At 49.2% G+C, this 20,496-nt stretch overlaps 1 protein-coding gene across 3 annotated transcripts; it reads right to left on the bottom strand.

Moving 5' to 3' along the window:
• Positions 1-1,430: 1,430 nt before the first annotated feature.
• On the bottom strand, positions 1,431-14,246 carry MKS1 (MKS transition zone complex subunit 1). 3 transcript variants are annotated; one of them, XM_036033681.1, is made up of 18 exons: positions 14,182-14,246; positions 13,166-13,275; positions 12,006-12,076; positions 11,434-11,589; positions 9,975-10,072; positions 9,666-9,794; positions 9,293-9,397; positions 8,509-8,617; positions 7,903-7,959; positions 7,655-7,697; positions 7,325-7,390; positions 4,479-4,549; positions 4,054-4,123; positions 3,838-3,945; positions 3,030-3,163; positions 2,421-2,503; positions 2,238-2,335; positions 1,431-2,138 (listed from the first exon to the last, which is right to left on the bottom strand). In XM_036033681.1, the coding sequence occupies exons 1-18, from the start codon at positions 14,229-14,231 to the stop codon at positions 2,047-2,049; spliced, it is 1,650 nt and encodes a 549-aa protein (XP_035889574.1). In that variant the 5' UTR covers positions 14,232-14,246; the 3' UTR covers positions 1,431-2,046. The 3 variants fall into 3 exon arrangements, with proteins under 3 accessions (XP_035889574.1, XP_028376209.1, XP_035889575.1); XM_028520408.2 differs by lacking the exon at positions 14,182-14,246 and adding an exon at positions 13,668-13,817; XM_036033682.1 differs by lacking the exons at positions 1,431-2,138; positions 2,238-2,335; positions 2,421-2,503; positions 14,182-14,246 and adding exons at positions 2,521-2,673; positions 13,668-13,817.
• Between the last annotated feature and the right edge of the window lie 6,250 nt (positions 14,247-20,496).

Genomic DNA, 20,496 nt, shown 5'->3' with positions numbered 1-20,496 from the left:
TTATTTACATTTGAACTTTACCTAGGTTCAAATACAGCCCTGGCCACCTACATTACTGTGCATTTAATACTCGGCCACTTACTTGACCACTGAACTGGTGTCTTTACTTATAAAATGGGAATGCTAGGTTATTTTGCAGGAATTTTGTGAGAATTGGATGAAACGATGTACCTGGCACAACACAGGTGCTCATTATATGTACTAATTCCTCCTCAGCCGTCACTCACATCTCTCCACTGTCTTGGAAGGTTCTGGTGGCAGAAACGAGGTGTTTTCACCAAGAGACAGCGCAGGGCCCTGAGACAGATTTCCTTGTCTCGAATTGTGTGCGACAATACTGGCATCACCACCGTTTCGAGGGACATCTTCAGGGCCAACACCTACCCCCAGGACTTCGTGGACTGCAGCAGAATCCCCAGGTTGAACCTGTCAGCCTGGCGAGGCAGATGAGGCTTCTGCAGGTACGGGAGGCCCTCCCTGAAGAGCCCTGGGCTGGGTCAGGTCCTCACTTCCTTCCCCAGATGGGACGGCCAAGTCCTCTTAGACCTCTGAGCAGGGGCAACCGAGCTCGTCACTGGGGAGTGTCCTCGTTCCTAGTGGCTTCCCAGTGTGCTGGCATCTGGGGTGACAGTGAATCCCACCCAGGGCCTAGAACTCGGGGGATGGGGGACTGCCTTAGGAAGGACCCAACTAGCCTTAGCTTAGTCATCAACACCCATTCATTTCTGGACGTCCAGCACGTTTCTGACACGTCCACTTCTGCTGCTTCCACAGGACTCCACCCCAGGCCTCCAGGCTTGGAGACAGGGAACCTCGGGAAGACCCCAAGTTTACCTTCCCCCCTGGAGCAACCACATGCTGCTGATGCTTTTGCTGGCTACAGCTCAGAGCTGGTTCTTTGGCTGCGAGTTTGATAGGTAGGGTGCCCAGCAGCAGTGAACCTACCTGCCTTGGGAGCCAAGCGAGGAGATCTCGAGACCTCTGCAAGAAGTCACCTGGAGTGTTTCCAGCCACTGTCTTACAGTGTATTTCCCAGCCCATCCCCAGCATCGGCCCATGACTGGGAGACCACAGTCCCAGCCTCTGGCCACCCCATGATCCTCCTTGGGAGCCTGCAGGCTGGGGAGCATGCTCTGCTTCTGCCAATAAAGCTCTGCTGAGGGCAGGAGCTGCTTTCTGTGTTGGGTTGGGGAGGGCGTGACCTCAGTCCCATGCTTTGCTGCAAATGGTTAAGAGGTCTGCTGCCAAGGCAAGCTGGCACTAACGTCTAAGCCTCTCCCGGGGGCTGAGTGAAGAGAATCAAAAGGAACACTCTAGAGTAGGAAAAGGCAGAAAGGGGGAAGGGCAGCAATGCCAGGGGCCCTGACAGTATGGAGAATACCTCGGCCATGCCAGAGACCTCAGCAGGCAAATAACCCACAGAACATCAGTCAGTATAAAAAGCTTTTATGTATAAATTCACAATAAAAGATACTACCCAGCTAGCAGAAAGCACTGGAAACCGCCTGCAGCCTTCATTTGCTCCAGAAACAGTGGTATCTCAAACGCAACGAGCCTCAAGCAGTAGGACGAAGCCCCCCTGCAGAGAAGAGGCTGAGACTCCTGGGCGGGGAATGGGAGGTCTCCCTCACTTTCCCCCTTTCTTGAGGCTCCACTTGTAAAGAGGTTGTGGGGGAGGAGGCGCCCACAGCCCACAGCTACTGTGTCTGGGAGACAAGCCAGAAAAGAGGCTATGCTGAGGACAGAACTAACTATGGGGTTATCCCAAACCAGTCTCAAACCAGAAACCCTGTCTTGTTGTGCCTCCCACTTGCAGTGGCTGAAACACGAATATGGGGGCCACAGGGTCTCTGGTTAACTGCCACGTGGCAGGGAGGAGAGCCTGCAGACTAGGCAGAGGGGCTGGCCTGGGGTTTCCTCAGCTCTTCCGGTTCTCGGCACGTCTCTAATAATGGCTCTAATAAGAAAGGTGAGGAGGTGGGAGAGCACCCGCCGTGGCTATCACCCGCCGTGTCCTCTTGCACAGAGGGACAGCGCTGCAGCAAGCTAGGAGACCACGGTTCCCGAGGGGCTCACTAGGTCCTGGGGAAGGCTTCCTCGGGCCTCCTGCATGCGGCGCCGGGCGCGACGGAAGGCCTCTGTGATGGGAGCAAGTACAGGAGTCAGCTGCCATGGTGTGGGGAGGAGCACGGCCCATGCTGACCCTATGTGGCCAGCTTGGGGGGAGGGGAACCTACCCAGCACATTGTGAACGGAACTCTGCTGGCTAAATCCTTCCAGACGGTCCAACACACTCCGCATCCTTCTCCGGAGAGAACTGGACTCCATGAAGGCCCTGCAGGGGAGTGTGCCACATGGTCAAGGCTGCTCTCCAGCCTCAGGGAGAAGGAGCCCCAAGGCAGAGGGCCAGGGTCACTCACCTGGACTGCTGCAGACAGTGCAGGCGGAAGGTGACGCTACCTGTGGTCTCTGTACGGAGCCCAAAGCGGCTCAGACGCTCCCCCTGTGGCGTATGGTTAGACAGCATCAGGTTTCTGCAGCCCCGGGACCCCAGGCACCGTGCTGGCCTCACTCCCAGTGCTAGTCCCATTCTCAGGGAAACCGGTTGTGCTGGGGAAACCTCGTGCCAGCACCCGGACTCCATCACCTCAAGGCTAACCCTGGGCTCCCAGCCTGAAAGGACAGAACATTCCAACCTCCTCGAGGAGAAGCCCTGCTGATCGTCCCCACCTCAGCTATCGGCTACAGGGGCCTCAGGGATGGGCTGGAAGGAGGGGTAGGTTATTCTGACGGGAACCTAGGGAAATCTCAAGTACACAATTTTCCAGAGATCTGCTAGGAGAGCAGTGTAGGTATTTGCACCTGGTGGAAAAGGCACCTATGACTTCCAGCTTAAGCAACAGGAAGGAAGGGGCGAAGTAATGATGAAGCAATGAACAGTTAAGGGGCCCTAACCCAGATCCCACCTTCAACAGATGAGACAGGAACATAAGTTCCCGGCACGAACTCTCCCGAGAGACAGAAATCACCTTGAAGGTTCCTGGTATCCGCACATAGGACAGGTCCTCCAGTTCCAGAGACCCACCAAGGAAGAACCTCCTCAGCTCAGCCACCGTGCCAAGCTCCACGGGTCTCCACGTGGAGACCGTCAGGGTGTGAGAGCCTGTGCAGGACGAGGAAAATGAGGCCAGGGCCAGGAAGGCCACGCGGTGCCTTGCCGACTCCCCAGCGCTGACACTGGCCTAGCCACCACTACAACACCTGTTCTGGTGACAGTCTGCCCTCTGGTGAAGATGATCACGGCGGTGGTGTAGGGCGCCCATTTGGAAATTAATCAGACAGACATTCCAGTCTCAGCCCTGCCCGTTACTACCTGCGCACCCAGCCTAAGTTTCTCAACCTCCCCGAGGCTCATTCCCATCGAGTAAGATGGAAGCAACAACACCTGCGCTCCCAGGGCAGCTGGGAGGGTGAAGGAGCAGCACCTAGCACAGGGCCAGGCGCGCAGTACACGAGTGGCTGCTGTTCGAAAACGAATGCTGACGCACTCTGCCAAGCAGCCTCTCCCTCTAGGCTGCAGCTCAAATCAGAGGCGCACGGAGCAGTTCCAGGGGCACTCCGGCCGCTCGGCTTCACAGTTAGCTGCACTTCCACTCAGTTGTCTCTAGGAAAGGGGGGCGATTCCTCAACAGGAGTAGGGACTCTTGCGAGTTAAATGCTTCTAATTCCTAACTACCCATCCTCCTCACTGGAAGCGGCCGAATCTTTTGGAAGCGTTAGTTGTGCTCCTAGGATCTAGAGCATGTGGGCCACAGGAGGGCAGGGACAACAGGTCACCTGGGGTGGCAGGCAGCACCGCAGCCCCGTAGCCTTCCACACGGTACCTCTGCCAGAAGTCCAGGGAGAGGACCTCGCAGTAGAGCACAGGCCACTCCGGGAGAGCCTCTGGGAGCAAGTGAGAGAAGCAGCCAGGTCACAGGAGGCCTCTGCCGGGAGCGGGCGCTGCCTGAGCAGACCCAAGGCCTGGGATCCCTCAGCTGCTGAGCTACTCACCAGCTGATTCGTCCTCGTGGAGGAAGGAGGCCTCAAATGTGAATGGATAAGAGAAGTAGGCCACTTTGTCCTAAAACAGAGGAGTGTCATTTTATACTCAGTGTCGGGGGGTAGGCAAGGAAGGCCTCACCTGAAATTTATTCTCCCTGTGGCCAAGGCCACGTTCACAAAGGGAAAAAAAATGATCACCCCAGCTGGGAAATAAAAGGCTGAGGCAAAGGAGACCCAATTACCAGCTCCCACCATTCTCACAAAAGCTGCCAGAGAGCTGCAGGACTAAGCAGCCCCGCAGAGCCCCACAGAAGGGCTGGACCCGACTCTGGAATCTGCCTAGGGGGTGTGGCTGTGGGCCTGATACATCTTCAGCTGCCACCCCAGGGTCAGAGTCCTGTGCCCTTCCACGTCGCCCTTCCCAGTTTCCATACCATTCCCAGGGACTTGGTGGCACAGGTCTGTGTTATTCCCGAGAGCTGCTGGAACTCTGGGCTTGACCAGTCTGAAAGCCAGAGGAGGGCGAGTCGCTGAGAAACAGACACAGCTCCCTCCCTCACTCATTCTCACAATCTGCCACTCATATGCATTTACTGAGAGCCTGCTCAATGCTGTGACACGCACTGGGGACATCGTGGTGACCACATAGCAAAGTTCTCTGTCTCTCATGGACCTAACGTGCCAGTGGGAGGGAGATGGACAAACCGACAAGAGGCCATCAGGGAGAGAACAATGCCATGCTGAACCTGAAACAGGGTAAGGGACCGAGTGGCCTGGAGGCTCATTCCGACTGCATGCTGAGGGAAGACCTCTCAGAGGGGACACTTAGGCTGAGACCTGAACTCAAGAAGAACCAGTCGCTCAAAGATATGACAGAAAGGGTTTCAGACACAGGAAATGGTCCTCAAAAGGCCCAGTCTTGCTTTGCTCCCCAGTCAGGACATAGAAGAAGGCAACCAGTCGACGTTTCTCTGCCCCTGCCCCATCCTCCCTCTCTGTGTAAAAGAGATGAAAAAATGTCCTTGAGTGAGGATTAAAAAGAAAACAACTATTTCCAAAGGCCCAGCCTTGGACACTTGAATAGTGCAAGATTAATGGAAGGTGAGGAATCCGCCAAGGGGCTGACGACCCGCCAATCCTGCTTCTCTTTTCTCTCGTGAGAGGCATGGAGCCAGCGGCCAAGAGAAGAGTTTCAGTGAGGAGAAGGGAGCCTTGTCAAATGCTGCTGAGAGGTCAAATAAGGTGACAGCACAGAAGTCACCAGATTTGACAACCTGGAAGTGCCCTAGGGCCTTGAAAAGAACAATGACAGTTTTCAAGCAGGAGCAGGGAAGGAAGCCTGACCAGAGGCCTGTAGAAAATTCTCAGAATGGGTATAAGAAAGGAGACTCATGGGACTTCCGGCCAAGATGGAGGCATAGGTGGATGCACCGTACCTCCACGCACAACCAAGATTGGAACAACAACAATTTAGATGCAGAATAACACCCAGAACTGACAGAGAATTTATCTGAATGGAAGTCGGACAGCCAAGAAGTTGAAGTAGACCCATTCTTCAAGACCGGTAGGAGGGGTGGAAAGGAGCTGCCGGGCACGGGTTGCAGCGCGGGTCACGGCATGGAAAACGGAGAATTGGGCGCATAAGGCAACCGGGAGCACGTAAGGCATCTGGGGCGTGCAAGATCGTAGCGGATGAACCCTGAGTATGCAAGCGGCAGCTGGCAGAACCAGTGAGGCAGCGAGTGTGGAGCAGGGCAGAGCGTGCAACCCAGGATCCCAGAGAAGGGACTGAGGTCCCACGGAGAACGGAGCTACCACCATCGTTCCCTCCCGCCCCCGCCCCCACATACAACGTCACAATCTAGTGACTGGGGTGCCCAGCCCTGGTGAACACCTAAGGTTCTGCCCCTCACCATAATAGGAGCGACCAGACCAAAAAAAAGAGAGAGAGAGGGGGAGAGAGAGATGTCTCAAACAGAAGAACAGATCAATGCCCCAGGACTCATCATTTTAAGCAACTGAGAGATAGCCAATCTATCAGATGCATAGTTCAAAAACACTGGTGATCAGGAAGCTCACAGAATTGGTTGATTTTAGGTGCAAATTAGATGAAAAAATGCAGGCTACCATAAAAGAAATGAAGGAAAAAACACAGAGAACCAATAGTGATGGGAAGGAAACTGGGATTCAAAACAATAGAGTGGACCAGAAGGAAGAAAAAAACAACCAAACAGGAAAGAATGGAGAAATAAGACTTCAAAAAAACGAGAAGAAGCTCAGGAACCTCCAGGACATCTTTAAACGTTCCAACATCCGAATTACAGGGGTACCAGAAGGGGAAGAGGAAAAGCAACAGATTGAACACATATTTGAACAAATAATAAAGGAGAACTTCCCCATTCTGGCAAAGGAAATACACTTCCAGGAAGTCCAGGAAGCTCAGAGAGTTCCAAAGAAGTTGGGCCCAAGGAGGAACATACCAAGGCACATCATAATTACATTAGCCAAGGTGAAAATGAAGGTGAGAATCCTGGAAGCAGCAAGAGATAAGGGGACAGTTACCTACAAAGGAGTTCCCATCAGACTGTCAGCTGATTTCTCAAAAGAGACCTTACAGGCAAGAAGGGGCTGGAAAGAAGTATTCCAAGTTATGAAAGACAAGGACCTATATCCCAGATTACTCTATCCAGCAAAGCTTTCATTTAGAATGGAAGGGCAGATAAAGTGCTTCACAGATAAGGTCAAGTTAAAGGAGTTCATCATCACCAAGCCATTATTTTATGAAATGTTAAAGGGACTTATCTAAGAAAAGAAGATAAAAAAAAACGTATAGTAAAAGGACAGCAAACTCACAATTATTAACAACCACACTTAAAGCAAAACCAAAAGAAACTAAGCCAACAACTAGAACAGGAACAGAACCACAGAAATGGAGATCACATGGAGGGTTAGCAACAGGGGAGTGGGAGGAGGAGAGAGGGGGAAAAGGTACAGAGAATAAGTAGCATAGATTGTAGGTTGAAAATAGGGGGAGGGTCAGAATAGTATGGGAAATGTAGAAGCTAAAGAACTTGTAAGTATGACACATGGACATGACTAAAGGGGGGAATATGGGTGGGAGGGGGTGTGCAGGGTGGAGGGGAGTGAAGGGGGAAATGGGATAACTGTAATAGCATAATCAATAAAATATATTTTAAAAATTAAAAATATGTAAAAAGACAAGCAAAAAAAAAAAAAGAAAGAAAGAAAGAAAGAAAGAAGACTCATGAATATCACTTACTACCAGCTGGTAATTCCACAAAGAAGTGGACGTAGAGATTGTCATACTCGTAGCCTTGGGCTGAAACTAAGGACACAGGAACCTATTTTCAGCTTCTTCCCTGCCACCCGTGGCACCCACCCAGGCCTAAGGGGTCTGTACCTTCTGGAAGAAAGTCCCTCAAGGGCCAGGAACTCTTTCCTGTTTCCAGGAAAGGCTCGTGGCCGAGTTTTCCAAGCACTGAGGACAACCGAAGGCCTCCGGGGGGCCGGGTGGATTACGTCACACTCCACTGGGGCACACGACCCAGCTTAAGACATCTCTGTCATCTCTGTCTGGCAAGACACTTACCTACCTCTCCGTTCACAAAGAGCCGGAAGGCGCCGGGGACCGTCTAAGGCAGAGAGAAGCGGGGCAGGTCGGGGGGTGTGGAGGGCACCAGCACCTCTGCGGCCCATCCTCGGAGGACCTGACACTGAGTGCCACTCCTTTGACACGGCAGAGTGTGTCTGGGGGACCCTGAGGGGAGGCGCTACGACAGCCAGTCGGCGCACTCTGGCTGAACCCAGTCACGGTGCTGCAGGCAGCCAGGGACTCACCATCTCAAAGTCGGTGCCCACCAGGCTGCTGAGGTACTCCTTGTGCCGGCCATAGAGCTGAGGAAGAAAAACAAACCAAACCCAAGATGTGACCCAAGCCAGACCAGGGTTCAGTTCTGAACGGGTGGAAAAGAGCCCTAATGGGAAACGCCACTGAGAACTGGAGGCCTAAGCACCCCGGCCACTGACATTTTAAAGTGGAGCGTAGGGGCTGTGGAATCCACTGGCCTCGGACCAAACCCTGGTTCCCATATGTACAAGCTACACAGCCTTGGGCGGACTGCTTAGCTTCTCAGTCTGTTTCCTCACTTATAAATGGTAGCAATAAAAGAATTTACCTCAAAGAGTTGTTGTACAGTCTAAAGGAAATAAAGTATGGGAAACAGCTAGCCCAGAATATGGCTCCAAGAAATGGCTGTTATGATGATGGAGACGCTATTCTAATATGGTCAAAAACTTGGGTCTGATATGTCAGCAACACTTCCTGAGTCAGGAGAGAGCCATGAAGAGCAGCCCCTGCAACTACGCACATTCACCTCAGACAAGGTCTCAGCCCCCCGGTGCCGAGGCTCACACCTTCGGTACTTGGAAGGAATTAGCTCTTACATCCTTGAACACACGCTGCTCCCGCTCCTCCTCCTCCGGCTGCGCAAGGGAGGACACGTTGTCGATGGTGTACTTCCACAGCTCCTGCTTCTCCCCCTCGGTCTCAATTCTGCAAGGTCAAAGCCACAGAGGGACCGACTCTAATGACAAGAGATGGGGCCGTCCAGATCCAGCCCAGGGATGAGCTGTCACTGCCCGCACACCTCATGTAGAGTGTGTGCTGACGGCGATGGCCAGAATGATGCCTGGCACAGGGAAACAAACTGGTAAAGCAAGGGCACCAGACTAGACTCAGAGAGTATAGGCTCTGGGGCCATTTCTGTCTCAAAGTCCTGGTGAAACCCTAAAGCACGACATCCCGGGCACCCAGTCCTCTCACCTAAGAAACGCACAGGAGGGGCTAGGTGGTTTCTAGTGCACAGTTCTGTTATTCCAGGACACAGAGATAAAGAGCAGTTAGCGCAGAGGAAAAGACCTAGCTGAGTTGATCTCACCCCATTCTGGTCAGTCCCTACATCCAGCAGCACAGAGAATTATTTTCACGTAACTATACAGCTGAAGTGAAGTTATCACTTTCAAACAGGTGTAGTGAGGCACACATGTTCTGAGAACAGACTCCCAGTATGCAAGGGGTCAGGGACCCAGAACAGAACACGAACCACCACCTGGGAATTAAAAAGTTGGAACAGACGAGGGGCTTTCTGTGCAGCTCCTCAACTGGGGCAAGGAGTGCAGCCAAGGGGGAAACTGCCAGGCTCTGCCACCCCTTTCGTTCTCTCCTCACCTGTAGGGTCCTTTGAGACCAGTGAAGTCAGGTTTTACTGTGATCACACCATTGCTGTCCACCTTCAGAGTACAGAGGACATGTTCACAATTCTTATAGCCAAGCCTAGAAACCAGGAAACCAGCAAGGCTCAGGATCACTGGTCCCATGTCCAGGGAAGGAGGAAGAGGTAGTCAGACCACGCCAGGGAGAAGACAGAGGCTGTAGTGAGAACTACCGCACAAAGGACTTTCTTCTGAGAACAACCAAGAAAAATAAAAAGGGGAAAGTCCTTCCCTCCCACATACCCCAGGATGACTGCAACAGGTAGAGGACCACTAGTGACAGGGGACGCGGACCAAGACTCGAGCTGGGCAGCGGGAGCTTCACTCACTTGCCATAGGGCCCCAGGTCTGCCATGATGTACATGGTCTGAAGAGGGGTGTTGATGACATGGTTGTTCCTGATGAATTCTTCCGAGGGTTCCCAGGTGACAATTCGTGACTTGAGGATGCCACCCTCCCTGGGAGACACCACAGGAAGGGTCAGTTCCCTGCCACCCCCTGAAGAGCCTGAAGGAGGAGCACAGGGGAGCACACCCAGGTGGAGGTCTGCTGCACAACGGGGAGCTCCAGCCGGTGGACTTGCCGCGAACGATGCCATGGGAGGACCACAAGGCCCCCCACGGTCCCCACGCACTCACATCCCTCGCCTGTCCTGCCGGCGCCGCCTGACATTTGCCATTCGCTCGACCAGGAATGATGGCACCTCCCTGGTTGCGGTGGTCATTTTCTGACAGTGCTGGGAAAGAGAGCAGCCCTGTGGAACCCAGTTGGCCAGGGCCACAGGGGACCGAGTACCCACAGGGAAGTCTTCCTTCTGAAGCCTCATCCAGGACCCAACCTAAAATCATACCTCATCACATACATGCAAATGGAGGGGAGCTGCGGCACGAACAAGCCAAAGAAGATTGCTATCATGCCTTGCTCTGCCCTAAGCTTTCAGCAGCACATCAACCTTCAGAAATGCATTTATTTATGCTAATGTTAAAAGAGCTGCAGTTCCGGAGAGCAGACCAACAAGAGGTTGGGTGAGTGTGCCTGGTAGGTGTGGACATTAACTAGGAAGTTGGAGGACCCCCATGGGGTGCAAGTGTTCTGTGGGAAATCCGCACATGGGAACTAAGCCCTAACTGTAACTTTATTCACTTTTCCATAAAGGACAACCCAAATTGTATGCAATACCAACCTAGAGCTTTCTTAATAAAAGCATCAATATTTCAAAAATTTTCCCTTAACAAGTATTCCTTGGAGAGATCTACAAGGGGATAGACAAAAATCATGAAATAGTACCTCTATCCTCCCTTAAATGGTTTAAAATCTCTGAGAGAACAGAATGTATCAGGCAGTAACTAAAGAAAATGTTAAACAAGTCCACCAGGGTGTGCTGGGATAACTGAGGCAACTGAGGACAGAAGCCATTGGCTGAATTGAATTCCTGTTCAACCCTACACACTCAGAGTTGCGGCTGAATCCCCTGGTCAATTTTATCTACATCAGCAAGTTTCAACCAGTGTGCCGCAAGAATTTTTAAAACATACAGTACCTGACTCTTTAGTCAGGGCACTGATCTCTTTTCCCTTAGACTGTCAAATAAAAAACTGACAACAGCCAACACAACAATAGCCATCCGGTGTGAATGAATCAAAACTATACCTATATTTTTCATCAGATTGGCAAAAAATGGATTTACTGGTGTGCCGCAGAATTTTGGTAATCAGTTTATGTGTGCCATAAGAGGAGAAAGGTGGAAAACCACTGATCTAGGTGATCCTAGACCCCACCCACCCGTCCTATCTCATGATGCACGGAAGAAGTCGAGCCCAGTGGTCGCTTCTCTGGGTTTGCAGACTGCAAGCCTATCCTCAGGGACACTGCCGGCTCCTCCTGGCCCCCTGGGCAGGAGAAGAAGGGATGAAGCCACACCACCTGTACACTCTGCCCACACTACTCCAGCTTGGCTGCCAGCAGCATAGGTCAGTTCCTAGACTGGCTCTGCCACCCCTTAATAGGCTCCCAATTTAACACCCAGAACCCAGTGAGGCCAGAAAACTCAGGGAGGCAAAGGAGAAGGTAGCTATGGAACCTTGGAAAGAACAATACCTCCTCCAAGTTGGTGTATCTATCAGAGTCAGTGTAGGTAAAGATTCGTCGGTTCCTCCTTCTTCCGGAATCCTCCAGCTTTAGGATCTCCTGACGGTACTGATGATCCAGAGGGCTCTGACAGGCTGCTTCATTTTGGTACAGGTCTACTTCAAACTGAGGTCACGAGGAAAGACAGATCTACTGAGACTATGTCAAACTTTTGTTCCTACAACTATTTAATGAAAGTATTTTTACAGGGCTTATACAATCCAACATGTTTTTGTAGCCAATTCTCATTTGTCTAAACTAATGGAGGGCAGGGCATCCAAAGGGTGTAGGAGTTCAAAGGAACCAGAGTGGTGATCTAATCCAAGCCTGACGTTACTGATGACATGTGGCCCAGAAGTGAAAAGAGGTGAAGAGGACCACAAAACTGGGTAATGGCAGTTGCTATGCTGCACTGCCCCGGCTACAAGCTTTCTAGAAATCAGTCTGTCAGCCTGTTTGAGGAATCTATCCCTGCCACCAGGCAGGTGGAGGCGGACCAGGTGGAGGTAGACTGAGCAGACAAGTGAGTGACACTGGCTCACCTGGCTAAAGAGCTTCTCCTGCCATCCAATCAAGACCTCCTCCTCTTCCTCTTCATCTGGGCGGTGTCCACCTCCAAAGACAACAGGGTGAGTCAAAGGTCTGAGCAAAGCCAGCACCACTTCTTGCTCTGCGGTTAGTTATCATCAAAGTCCTGCTCTTACATTCGCCACAAAACCAGCTGGAGCGCAGTGATTTATGAAGCACTCATTCTGCACAAAGGTTGGAGAGGTTGTGCTTGTGTAGAAGCCAGGATTAAGACCCAAGAAGTCTTACTCACTTCTCTCATTTCAATAAGAGGAAGACATGCCTTCAAGGAATCATTTAATCTAATTCAATGTCAGGAGCTCAAATTGAGATATAGGCTGAATAGCTCTTCCTCAATCCTAATGGTCTACATTTGCTTAGAAGGAACCCTGGCATTTTAATCTTTACTATTCCCGAAACCATATATCTAGATCACAAACACTGTAACCTTCAGACCAAGTATCAGGAGAGAAGAGGAAAGGTAAATAAATGATTATATAAAAAACAAAACTAACACACTCCTGTCTGAGTATGCCCTTTGCAGAGACACATGCTGCCCCTCCCACCAGCCCACACTCTCGCTCAGGACTACTTTTTAACACAAACTAAAGCAGATACCAGAGGCCTAACAGACGCATGCTGTCCTCTCTTCCTCACTCTTCTGCCTTCTCACAGAAGGAAAACCGCAAGAGCACAGTTGATGTTAATAGGCATGTTTTCCAAGCAGACCTCAACTTTTAAAATCATTTAACAAGTGTCTATATGTATATTTAGAATTTGGAGCATATTTTCTCTTAGGAAAAAAATGACACAAATGAAATTTAGGTTGCCAGGAAAATGTATATTATATCTAAAGTATGGCCTTTGTTACTTCACTCCATTTAACGGCAAGTAAGATCAGCACTTGATGGCAAGACTCGTTCCCATTCAATTTTCATACACAACATAACACAGCAGTTAAAATGGCCTAATCAAGCCTTCAACAGTTACCAACCATGTGACCTTGGGCAAAGAACCCAACCTCTGCATGCCTTTTCTCGGACTACAGCCCTGGGTCTATTCCGTTTTAACAGGTTACTACCACCCTAGTCCCGTCCCAGGTACCCAGGGGGACACATCACCATCAAACACCCACTAGCGGTTGGGTGGGGCCTGAAAGTGGCCAAGTCTATGAGGTCGTTCCCGCGCTGGGCAGCAGGCTGGTAGTGGAGGAAGTTGCTTGATGTGATTCTTTGCAAGTGGACTCTGCCAGGAAAAGAGAAGACCAAAATACTCATTAAAAGACCCCACAGCAGTCTGGAGATGAACACCAGGCAAAGATGGGGGAAACACAACAACAAGGTGTGCGGGGTGCACACAACTGAGGGGTGTTGAGTGGGGCGCCGGGTCCGAAGGGGAAGAGTGAGGGTGAAGGAGTGTCCTGGGAACACTGGGCTCCCAGGAATCTGGGTGCGCGTGTGTGGGTCTGCAAGCTGTGAGTGGGGAGGGTGCAGGGCAGTGGGGAGACGGAGGGAGACCGCGGAGGCAGTGAAGGGGACTGTTAGCGGAAGTGGGGGCCGCCGAACACTGAGAAGTGAAGTTCAGGCTCGAATGATCTGAGAGCATAAAAGCCCGGGGCTCTGGGACCAGGCGACTACCGGAGGCGCAAGTTGCGCACGGGGTCCCGGGAGCGATATACAGCCTCCCCGGTGTCAGTGTTCCAGACGGCAGCCGCCATGACAGCCGCAACGCGCCGCGACTCCGCCGGAAAGCGCGCCGCTCCCAGTTCTCCTGGCAACGGAGACGCTGGGCTCCAGAGGCGGCGGAGGAGCTGCGCGCGCAATCCTCGGTTCCCAGCGCGGCGCCGCAGCCCCCAGCCGGAGCCGTCCCTGGCTAGGCAAGGCTTCTAGGCGCCGTCCTACTGGGGTGTCGCCTGATCACCGGTTATCACGAGTGCGATCAAAGCTCACGCACGCCCAAGGCCGACTTGCTGTACTTTAAAAGTGTGGAGACTAGGGCAGAGCCATTGGCCCTTTTCATATAAATTCGGACATGGTGATGAAGACCAGATCCAGATTCCTTGATTCCCTAGCACTGCTTTTGCCATCACACCCCGTTGACTTCCGCTGAATGCTCGTTTCTTTAGCCTGCAAATCGGTGGATGTGACTTACAGAATGTTTCTGTTCTTTCCAAAGAAGTCAGAGAAGGTGATGGCACTCATACAAACATGAAAATATATTCTTGCAAGAAACAACCCTGCTAGAAGATTAATTAATCTTTGTATTCACTAGACCAGAGAAAGAAAAAACAAGGAAACTAGCAGTAAGGAAAACACGTCATTGTTCAGGGTTTTCCCCTGCAGGTGTTAGTTCCAGATTAAGACCTTAGATGCCACACACTGGCCTCCTGAAAAGCTAACAAAGTGTCATTCAGAAGTCTTGCTTCAATGGACTAGCAAAGGCCAGACACCTCATAACCTCCTGTCTAGCTCCCTTGCATCCCTAAGGTGGTGTCAACAGTCTTTAGCCTTTGGCATTTGCTACTTTCCCCCATAGAATAAGCAGTCGTCCTTTGAAATCAGGACTGTTATGCCCGTTTGATTATATTGCATTGGGAGCCCGGGGCAGCAGAGCTGCTGTTGTGTAACACAAAGGGCTCACCATAATATTAGCACCATTATTTAACATCCAACACAGCCTGAACGTTTTGTTTGCTTTGTCCCTAATCTTCATAGAAACCCCCTAAATTGGTATTGTTATTCCCACTCATTGATGAAGTTAGTGAAGGCCAGAGCTTCAAGAGCTTGCTAAGGTAGAACTCTGGTAAGTGGTGAAGGAGCTGGGTTGCTAGCCCAGGTCTGTCTTTTGAAGCCTGAACACCTTGCACTCTGCTTTGCAGCTTCTCACCTACCACTTTATTCTATTACAGCACACAGTTTGCAACCTGGGAAATAATCACTTTAACAGATGAAACCATGGAGGCAGGATACTAGCTCTTAAGAAACATTCTCTCTCATTTTTCCTTTTAAAGCTGTGAACAGACAGCAAGCACTGTACCACATGAACAAGGAATGATAAATATGGAGACTGCATCAACAGTTTAGTTTTATAACCAAATCAAATTTATAGCAAGGCCAATCTGATATAAGTAAAATATATCTGTACCATATGGTATGGAAATATAACATATTTGTATAAGTACCCATAGTTGAATTATTTTTATACAGGTAAACTAGATTTTCATGTTTTTGCTCACTGCTTTCTATAAATCGGCATTCTTAAAACTGGGTTCTGTGAGTGGTGTTCAAGGGGTCTATGAACTCTCTCCAAAAATTCTGTGGGCAAGGGACCATTTTCTGGAGGGAGTTTCTCACTTTTATCAGATTCTTGAAGGAGTCTGTACCCTGATATCAAGAATGGCCTGATCTCCCCACTTCACTTACATACTATCTTGTTAAAGGTCAAAAGGTTGAGTTACATAGCATAAAGAGAAAAATCTGTTGTATCATCACCAGCAACCCCGCTGCCACGACCCTCCTCCACGTCATCCTCAACCAGAATGGTTAAGAGCTGATATTTACTGTGTTCTTCCTAAACTAACACCATAATCTGAAGAAATCCTTTGGTTTAGAAAATCTTGAACAAACCACCTAATGAAAGGTAAATATAATTGCCTACATTTCACATATCTATAAGTTAATACGTTAATTTCTCAGTCTTATGACTAGGAAGCATAGAGCCTGGGAGGTAAGTCCAGATGTTCCGACATAAACTGGTGGGCTCGTCTTTGAACTGTGCTTCCTCCTTATATCTACTCACCCCCACCCCCTCCCCAGACTTGTTTCTTTCCAAAACCAGCCCCATCTGAACCACATCAGAACAGCCCACCACTCCTCCTTTTCCCTCCCCAGTTGGCACTTCAGAGCTTACTTGAGCTCTACTTGCTACTAGACTTTAGGAAAGCAGAAGAAAAGGATGAGGAACATCACAAAGTGAAACATCTATCTACCACAGGATTCAGCAGTCCCACTCCTAATCATTTACTCAAAAGCAATGACAACATATATCCACACAAAGACCTATGTGTGAACGTGCATAACAACTTTATTCACAACAGTAAAAATGGAAAACAGCCCAGCTGTCTGCCAATATATATGTTTAAACAAATTGTGTAACACCCTGACAATCAAATACTACCCCACAGTAAAAAACAAAGTCACTACTGATACATAAAACCAAAAATTATTATGCTAAATGAAAGAATCTGGACACAAAAGGCTATATCCGGTGTGGTTTCTCTTATATGACATTCTAGAGAAAAGAATACTATAGAGAGGGAACACAGGTTAGTGGTTGCCTGAGGTTGAGTTTGGGAAGAGGGGTTGACTACACAGGGACAGTGTGAGGTACTCTGCATGATAATGGAACTCTTCTATTTGGAACTGTGGTGGCAGTGCTACAAAACCCACTGCATTTATTAAAACCTACAGAAGTGTGTGTCACAATGAGTGAATTTCACTGTATGGAAATCGTAAACTGTTTACCAAGTTGTGAGGGGTACCTAAAATGGAATATGGACTATGACAAAGGAAACAAACTGTGTTACAAATGATTCACATAACCACACTGAGGGAGTGAGAAAGGAGCCACCCTAAATAACTTTGTTTGTTTGTTTGTTTGTTTGTTTTAGAGAGGGGAAGGGAAGGAGAAAGAGAGGGACAGAAACATCAATGTGTGGTTGCCTCTCAGGTACCCCCACTGGGGACCTGGTTGGCAACCCAGACATGTGCCTGAGAATGGGAATTGAACCAGCAATCCTTTGGTTTGCAGGCTTGATCCACTGAGCCACACCAGCCAGGAAAACCCTAAAGAACTTTGGAAAATAGTGTTTTGATTGGAAACTGAAGGCTAAAGAGGAAAAGAATTATCTACAAATGCTGAACCCTAGTTGATAAATTTACTTCTCAGAGGGGTATCGGTTAGCAGTTCTGAAACTACTTATATGTATACCAAGGTTGACAAAATAAGTAAATATATTATAGATAACAAGAACCATGTTTTTCACTGTCTGAGAAAGAAATTACAAATAAGGAAAGGGGTAAAGGCAAGAATAGACCGTGTGGATCACAGTGGGAGTAAGGAGTAAAAATTTGCATATGCATGGTAGGGAAAAAGTAGGTTAAGAGTGGTTTGTGTGGAAAAATAACACAATAATTAATAAGTAACAACACAAGAATAAATAGTGTTTCACGTACAACTTCAAATCTACATTTGACCCACCCTGTATATATAAAGGCAGGACCAGAAATGAACATGGTTATGTAGGTATATAGGCATGAGTTACTATCCACACATATAGTTCCTAGCTGTGTCCACTGAGACAGTCTAGAAACAGTCACTTCCCAACAGAAATGAGCGCTCCCAGGGCCCAGACTTTGGTTTCTAAATACCATTCTCCATTATGAAGCAATCAAGAATTGACTGATTAGCTGAAGGAAGCAGTTTCCATTAGCTAATGGAAACTACAAGGCATTTCTAGGTTAGAGAGCTCCCAGCCAAGGAGAATCCTGAGACAGGTGCAGGTATGAGGTATTAACAGTCAACACACACAGCAGCTGGTCAGGAGGACCTAGGCAGGACATCCAAAACATCTGCTATGGTGCGTTTTGTAAAGGTGATCCCAGGAAACATTAGTATGGGAGTGGGCTAGACCCACACCAACTTACTCAGGGAACCATGAGAGCGAGCGAGCATCCCTACCTTCCCCAGCCCCTTCCAGGCAGTGTGCCAACAGGTAGAAGAGGTGGGACCACACAGGTATTGCCGAACTAACATGATCAGAGTCAGCAAGAGAACAAAATAGGACAGCAGTACCTAGAAACTCCACCTCTGAAGCAGTTTATTTGTGTCAAAGCCAGATTTCAATTGCCTTTTCCCAAGAAACATACTCAGCTTCTGATAATTAATTGCTTTTACCTCGGGAAGTCCCATTTTCCCTGCAGCGTGCCCCAGCATGTTAGCCCAGGTCTTCGGTAACACGGAGCAATAGGAGTGTTCTAAACAGTAGAACTCTGACGACATTGGCTTCTATGGCCTCTCCCCCTCCAAGAAGACATTTCAATGATTAGAAATACAGAGACTTTGAAATTCACCTTCTATGTTCTCCCCTTCTATTTCTTAAATTATTTTTGTTATTCTATTACAATTATCCCACTTTTTCCCCTTTTCCCCTGCTCCACCCAGCCCCACACCCCTGCTCCCACAGTCAAACCCCACCCTGTTGTCCGTGTCCATGGGCCATTTACACATGTTCCTCGACTAGTCCCTTCTGCTGCTTTCTTCCACCATCCTCCCTGCCTCCCATGCCCCTCTGGTTGATATTCTCCTGGAAATACAAAGAAATTAATCTTTTCAGTAAATTCTAGTAAGTGGCAGAGATTTATTTAGGTTTGTTGGATTCTCCAATAAATCTATTGGATTTATTGAGATTTATGTAGATTCTCCAATGCCAGAGATTTGAATTCTGGAGCTGAGGGGGTAGGGCCTGGACACCTATATTTTTAACAAGCTTTCCAGTGATTCAGACACAGTTTGGGGAACCACTGAACCAGAGGCCTGCTAAATTGATTTTGACCTCTAAGTGTCCTTTTCCCATGAATCTGGCCAATGTAAATCAGAATGGAGCAAAACCAGATTGGCCATGATTCTCCCACTGTATTTACAGTGTAAATAGCACAGGGTCAAAACACTCCTAGATTTAGTCATAGATTCACTCACTCCCTTTTCTGAGAGGTTGGCATTTTCTACCCTTTGGCAGAGCAGACTTCCATTGTGCTCTCTCTGACAGCTCAGTTAATGATTTATTGAGCTCCCTCAGAAAGAGGAAATTCCATACTAGGTTCCTTGGAGAATTTTTCAAAAGTCAAAAATAACAAGAAAATCTAGGGTTGTGTGACACATTGAAAATATCCCACCAACAGGAATGGTCCAAATGGAGTCTGTTGGAGCCATGATCTCTTGCTCCAGATGCAGAATCACAGAACGATTCAAGCAATTCCTGTTTTCCTACCCGTCCATCATCAGTACCCTCTCCTGTGGTATAGCCACATATGGAAGGATTCATGGAGATGGGCAGGAGCCTGGTCCTAGAACTTGCAACTGGGGGGAATGGCTGGACTTCCACCCCCTGCAGGGGTTAGGAGAAGGGCTTGTTGAATCAGTAGGATATAAAATCCAATGAGGACTGTGGTGGGCTACAGATGGTGGCCTGAAAAGAAGCAAGCATTAGGGAAGGGCTATAAGATATGCCCTGACAGAGGCCTTGGCAGGTGGGCACAGGCCAGGGAGAGGGAAATAGGCAGGTGTGTAGGTAGCCTAAACCTGGGCGCTCTGACCACACTCTCTTCCCTCTGGGCCAGGTGTCCCTCCAGTGTTATACCAGATACAGGATGTTTGTCCTATATCAACACAAGCACAGCATGTCCCTTCTGCCTAATGTTCTTCCTTCCTTCTTCCACACCCCTGCTTGAGTCCACCATCCTTCATACTTGCCTCAAACACCCTTTGCTCAGGGCAGACTCCTCCACCCTCGACTGTCTTAGCCCCCAGCTTTATGACCTCAGGTCATGTGTACCCTACTTCCTGGCACTCTTACAGCTTGCAGTTATACAGTTAAAAGTGGGATTTAAAAAAATATATTTGTCACCATGACCAGTGTGGCTCAGTTGGCTGGGCATTGTCCTGCCAAGCAAAAGGTCACTGGTTTGTATCCTGGTCAGGGCACATGCCTGGGTTGTGGGTTTGGTCCCCAGCCAGGGTGGGAACCAGATGCAATAGGTAAATGTTTCTCTCTCACATTGCTGTTTCTCTCCCTCTCTCTCCCCCCCTTTCCCCCTCTCTAAAAATAAACAAATAAAATCTTTATGCAAATTTTAAAAATGTATTGTCAACTCTAACCCCATGAAGGCAAAACTCACATCTTTCTTGAGTCCCAAGACATCCCCGGAACCTAAGTGCCCAGCTCATGGCAAACACTTGTTCAATAAATGAACAATGACCTTTTTATATGTCTTTCCTCCACTAACCAGTGAGCGTCCTAAGAGGAAGAACCAGACTCAATTTACCTTTGTATCCTTGGATAACCCAAACAATGGCTCAGTACACAATTATCGGAATTGTGCTGCACTGAATTAAATGATCAGGCGCAGCACTGGCGCAGGCACTGGGCTGGGATGCCGGGGAAGATCCCAGGGTTTGATCAGGGAAGCTAACAGTGAGGCCATGGACTCAGGGGCCCAGGTATTTACATTAAGGTGGGCTTCCTAAAGTCTGCAGCCAGAAGGGAAAAGAGAAAACCTGGGTTACTCTCAGCACCGCAGGCTGGTTTTGAGGTGTAAGCCTAGGACACCCTGCTAGGGTTTTCTGAGAGACAGGTCTCAGCACCTGGGCATCACCACAGGGACTTCTGAGAGGTGGCAGCAGCTTGCT

Source organism: Phyllostomus discolor, chromosome 8, assembly GCF_004126475.2.
Source record: "Phyllostomus discolor isolate MPI-MPIP mPhyDis1 chromosome 8, mPhyDis1.pri.v3, whole genome shotgun sequence".
NCBI lineage: Eukaryota > Metazoa > Chordata > Mammalia > Chiroptera > Phyllostomidae > Phyllostomus > Phyllostomus discolor.
The sequence above is the reverse complement of the archived record's forward strand: the minus strand, read 5'-3'. Positions and strand labels throughout refer to the sequence as shown.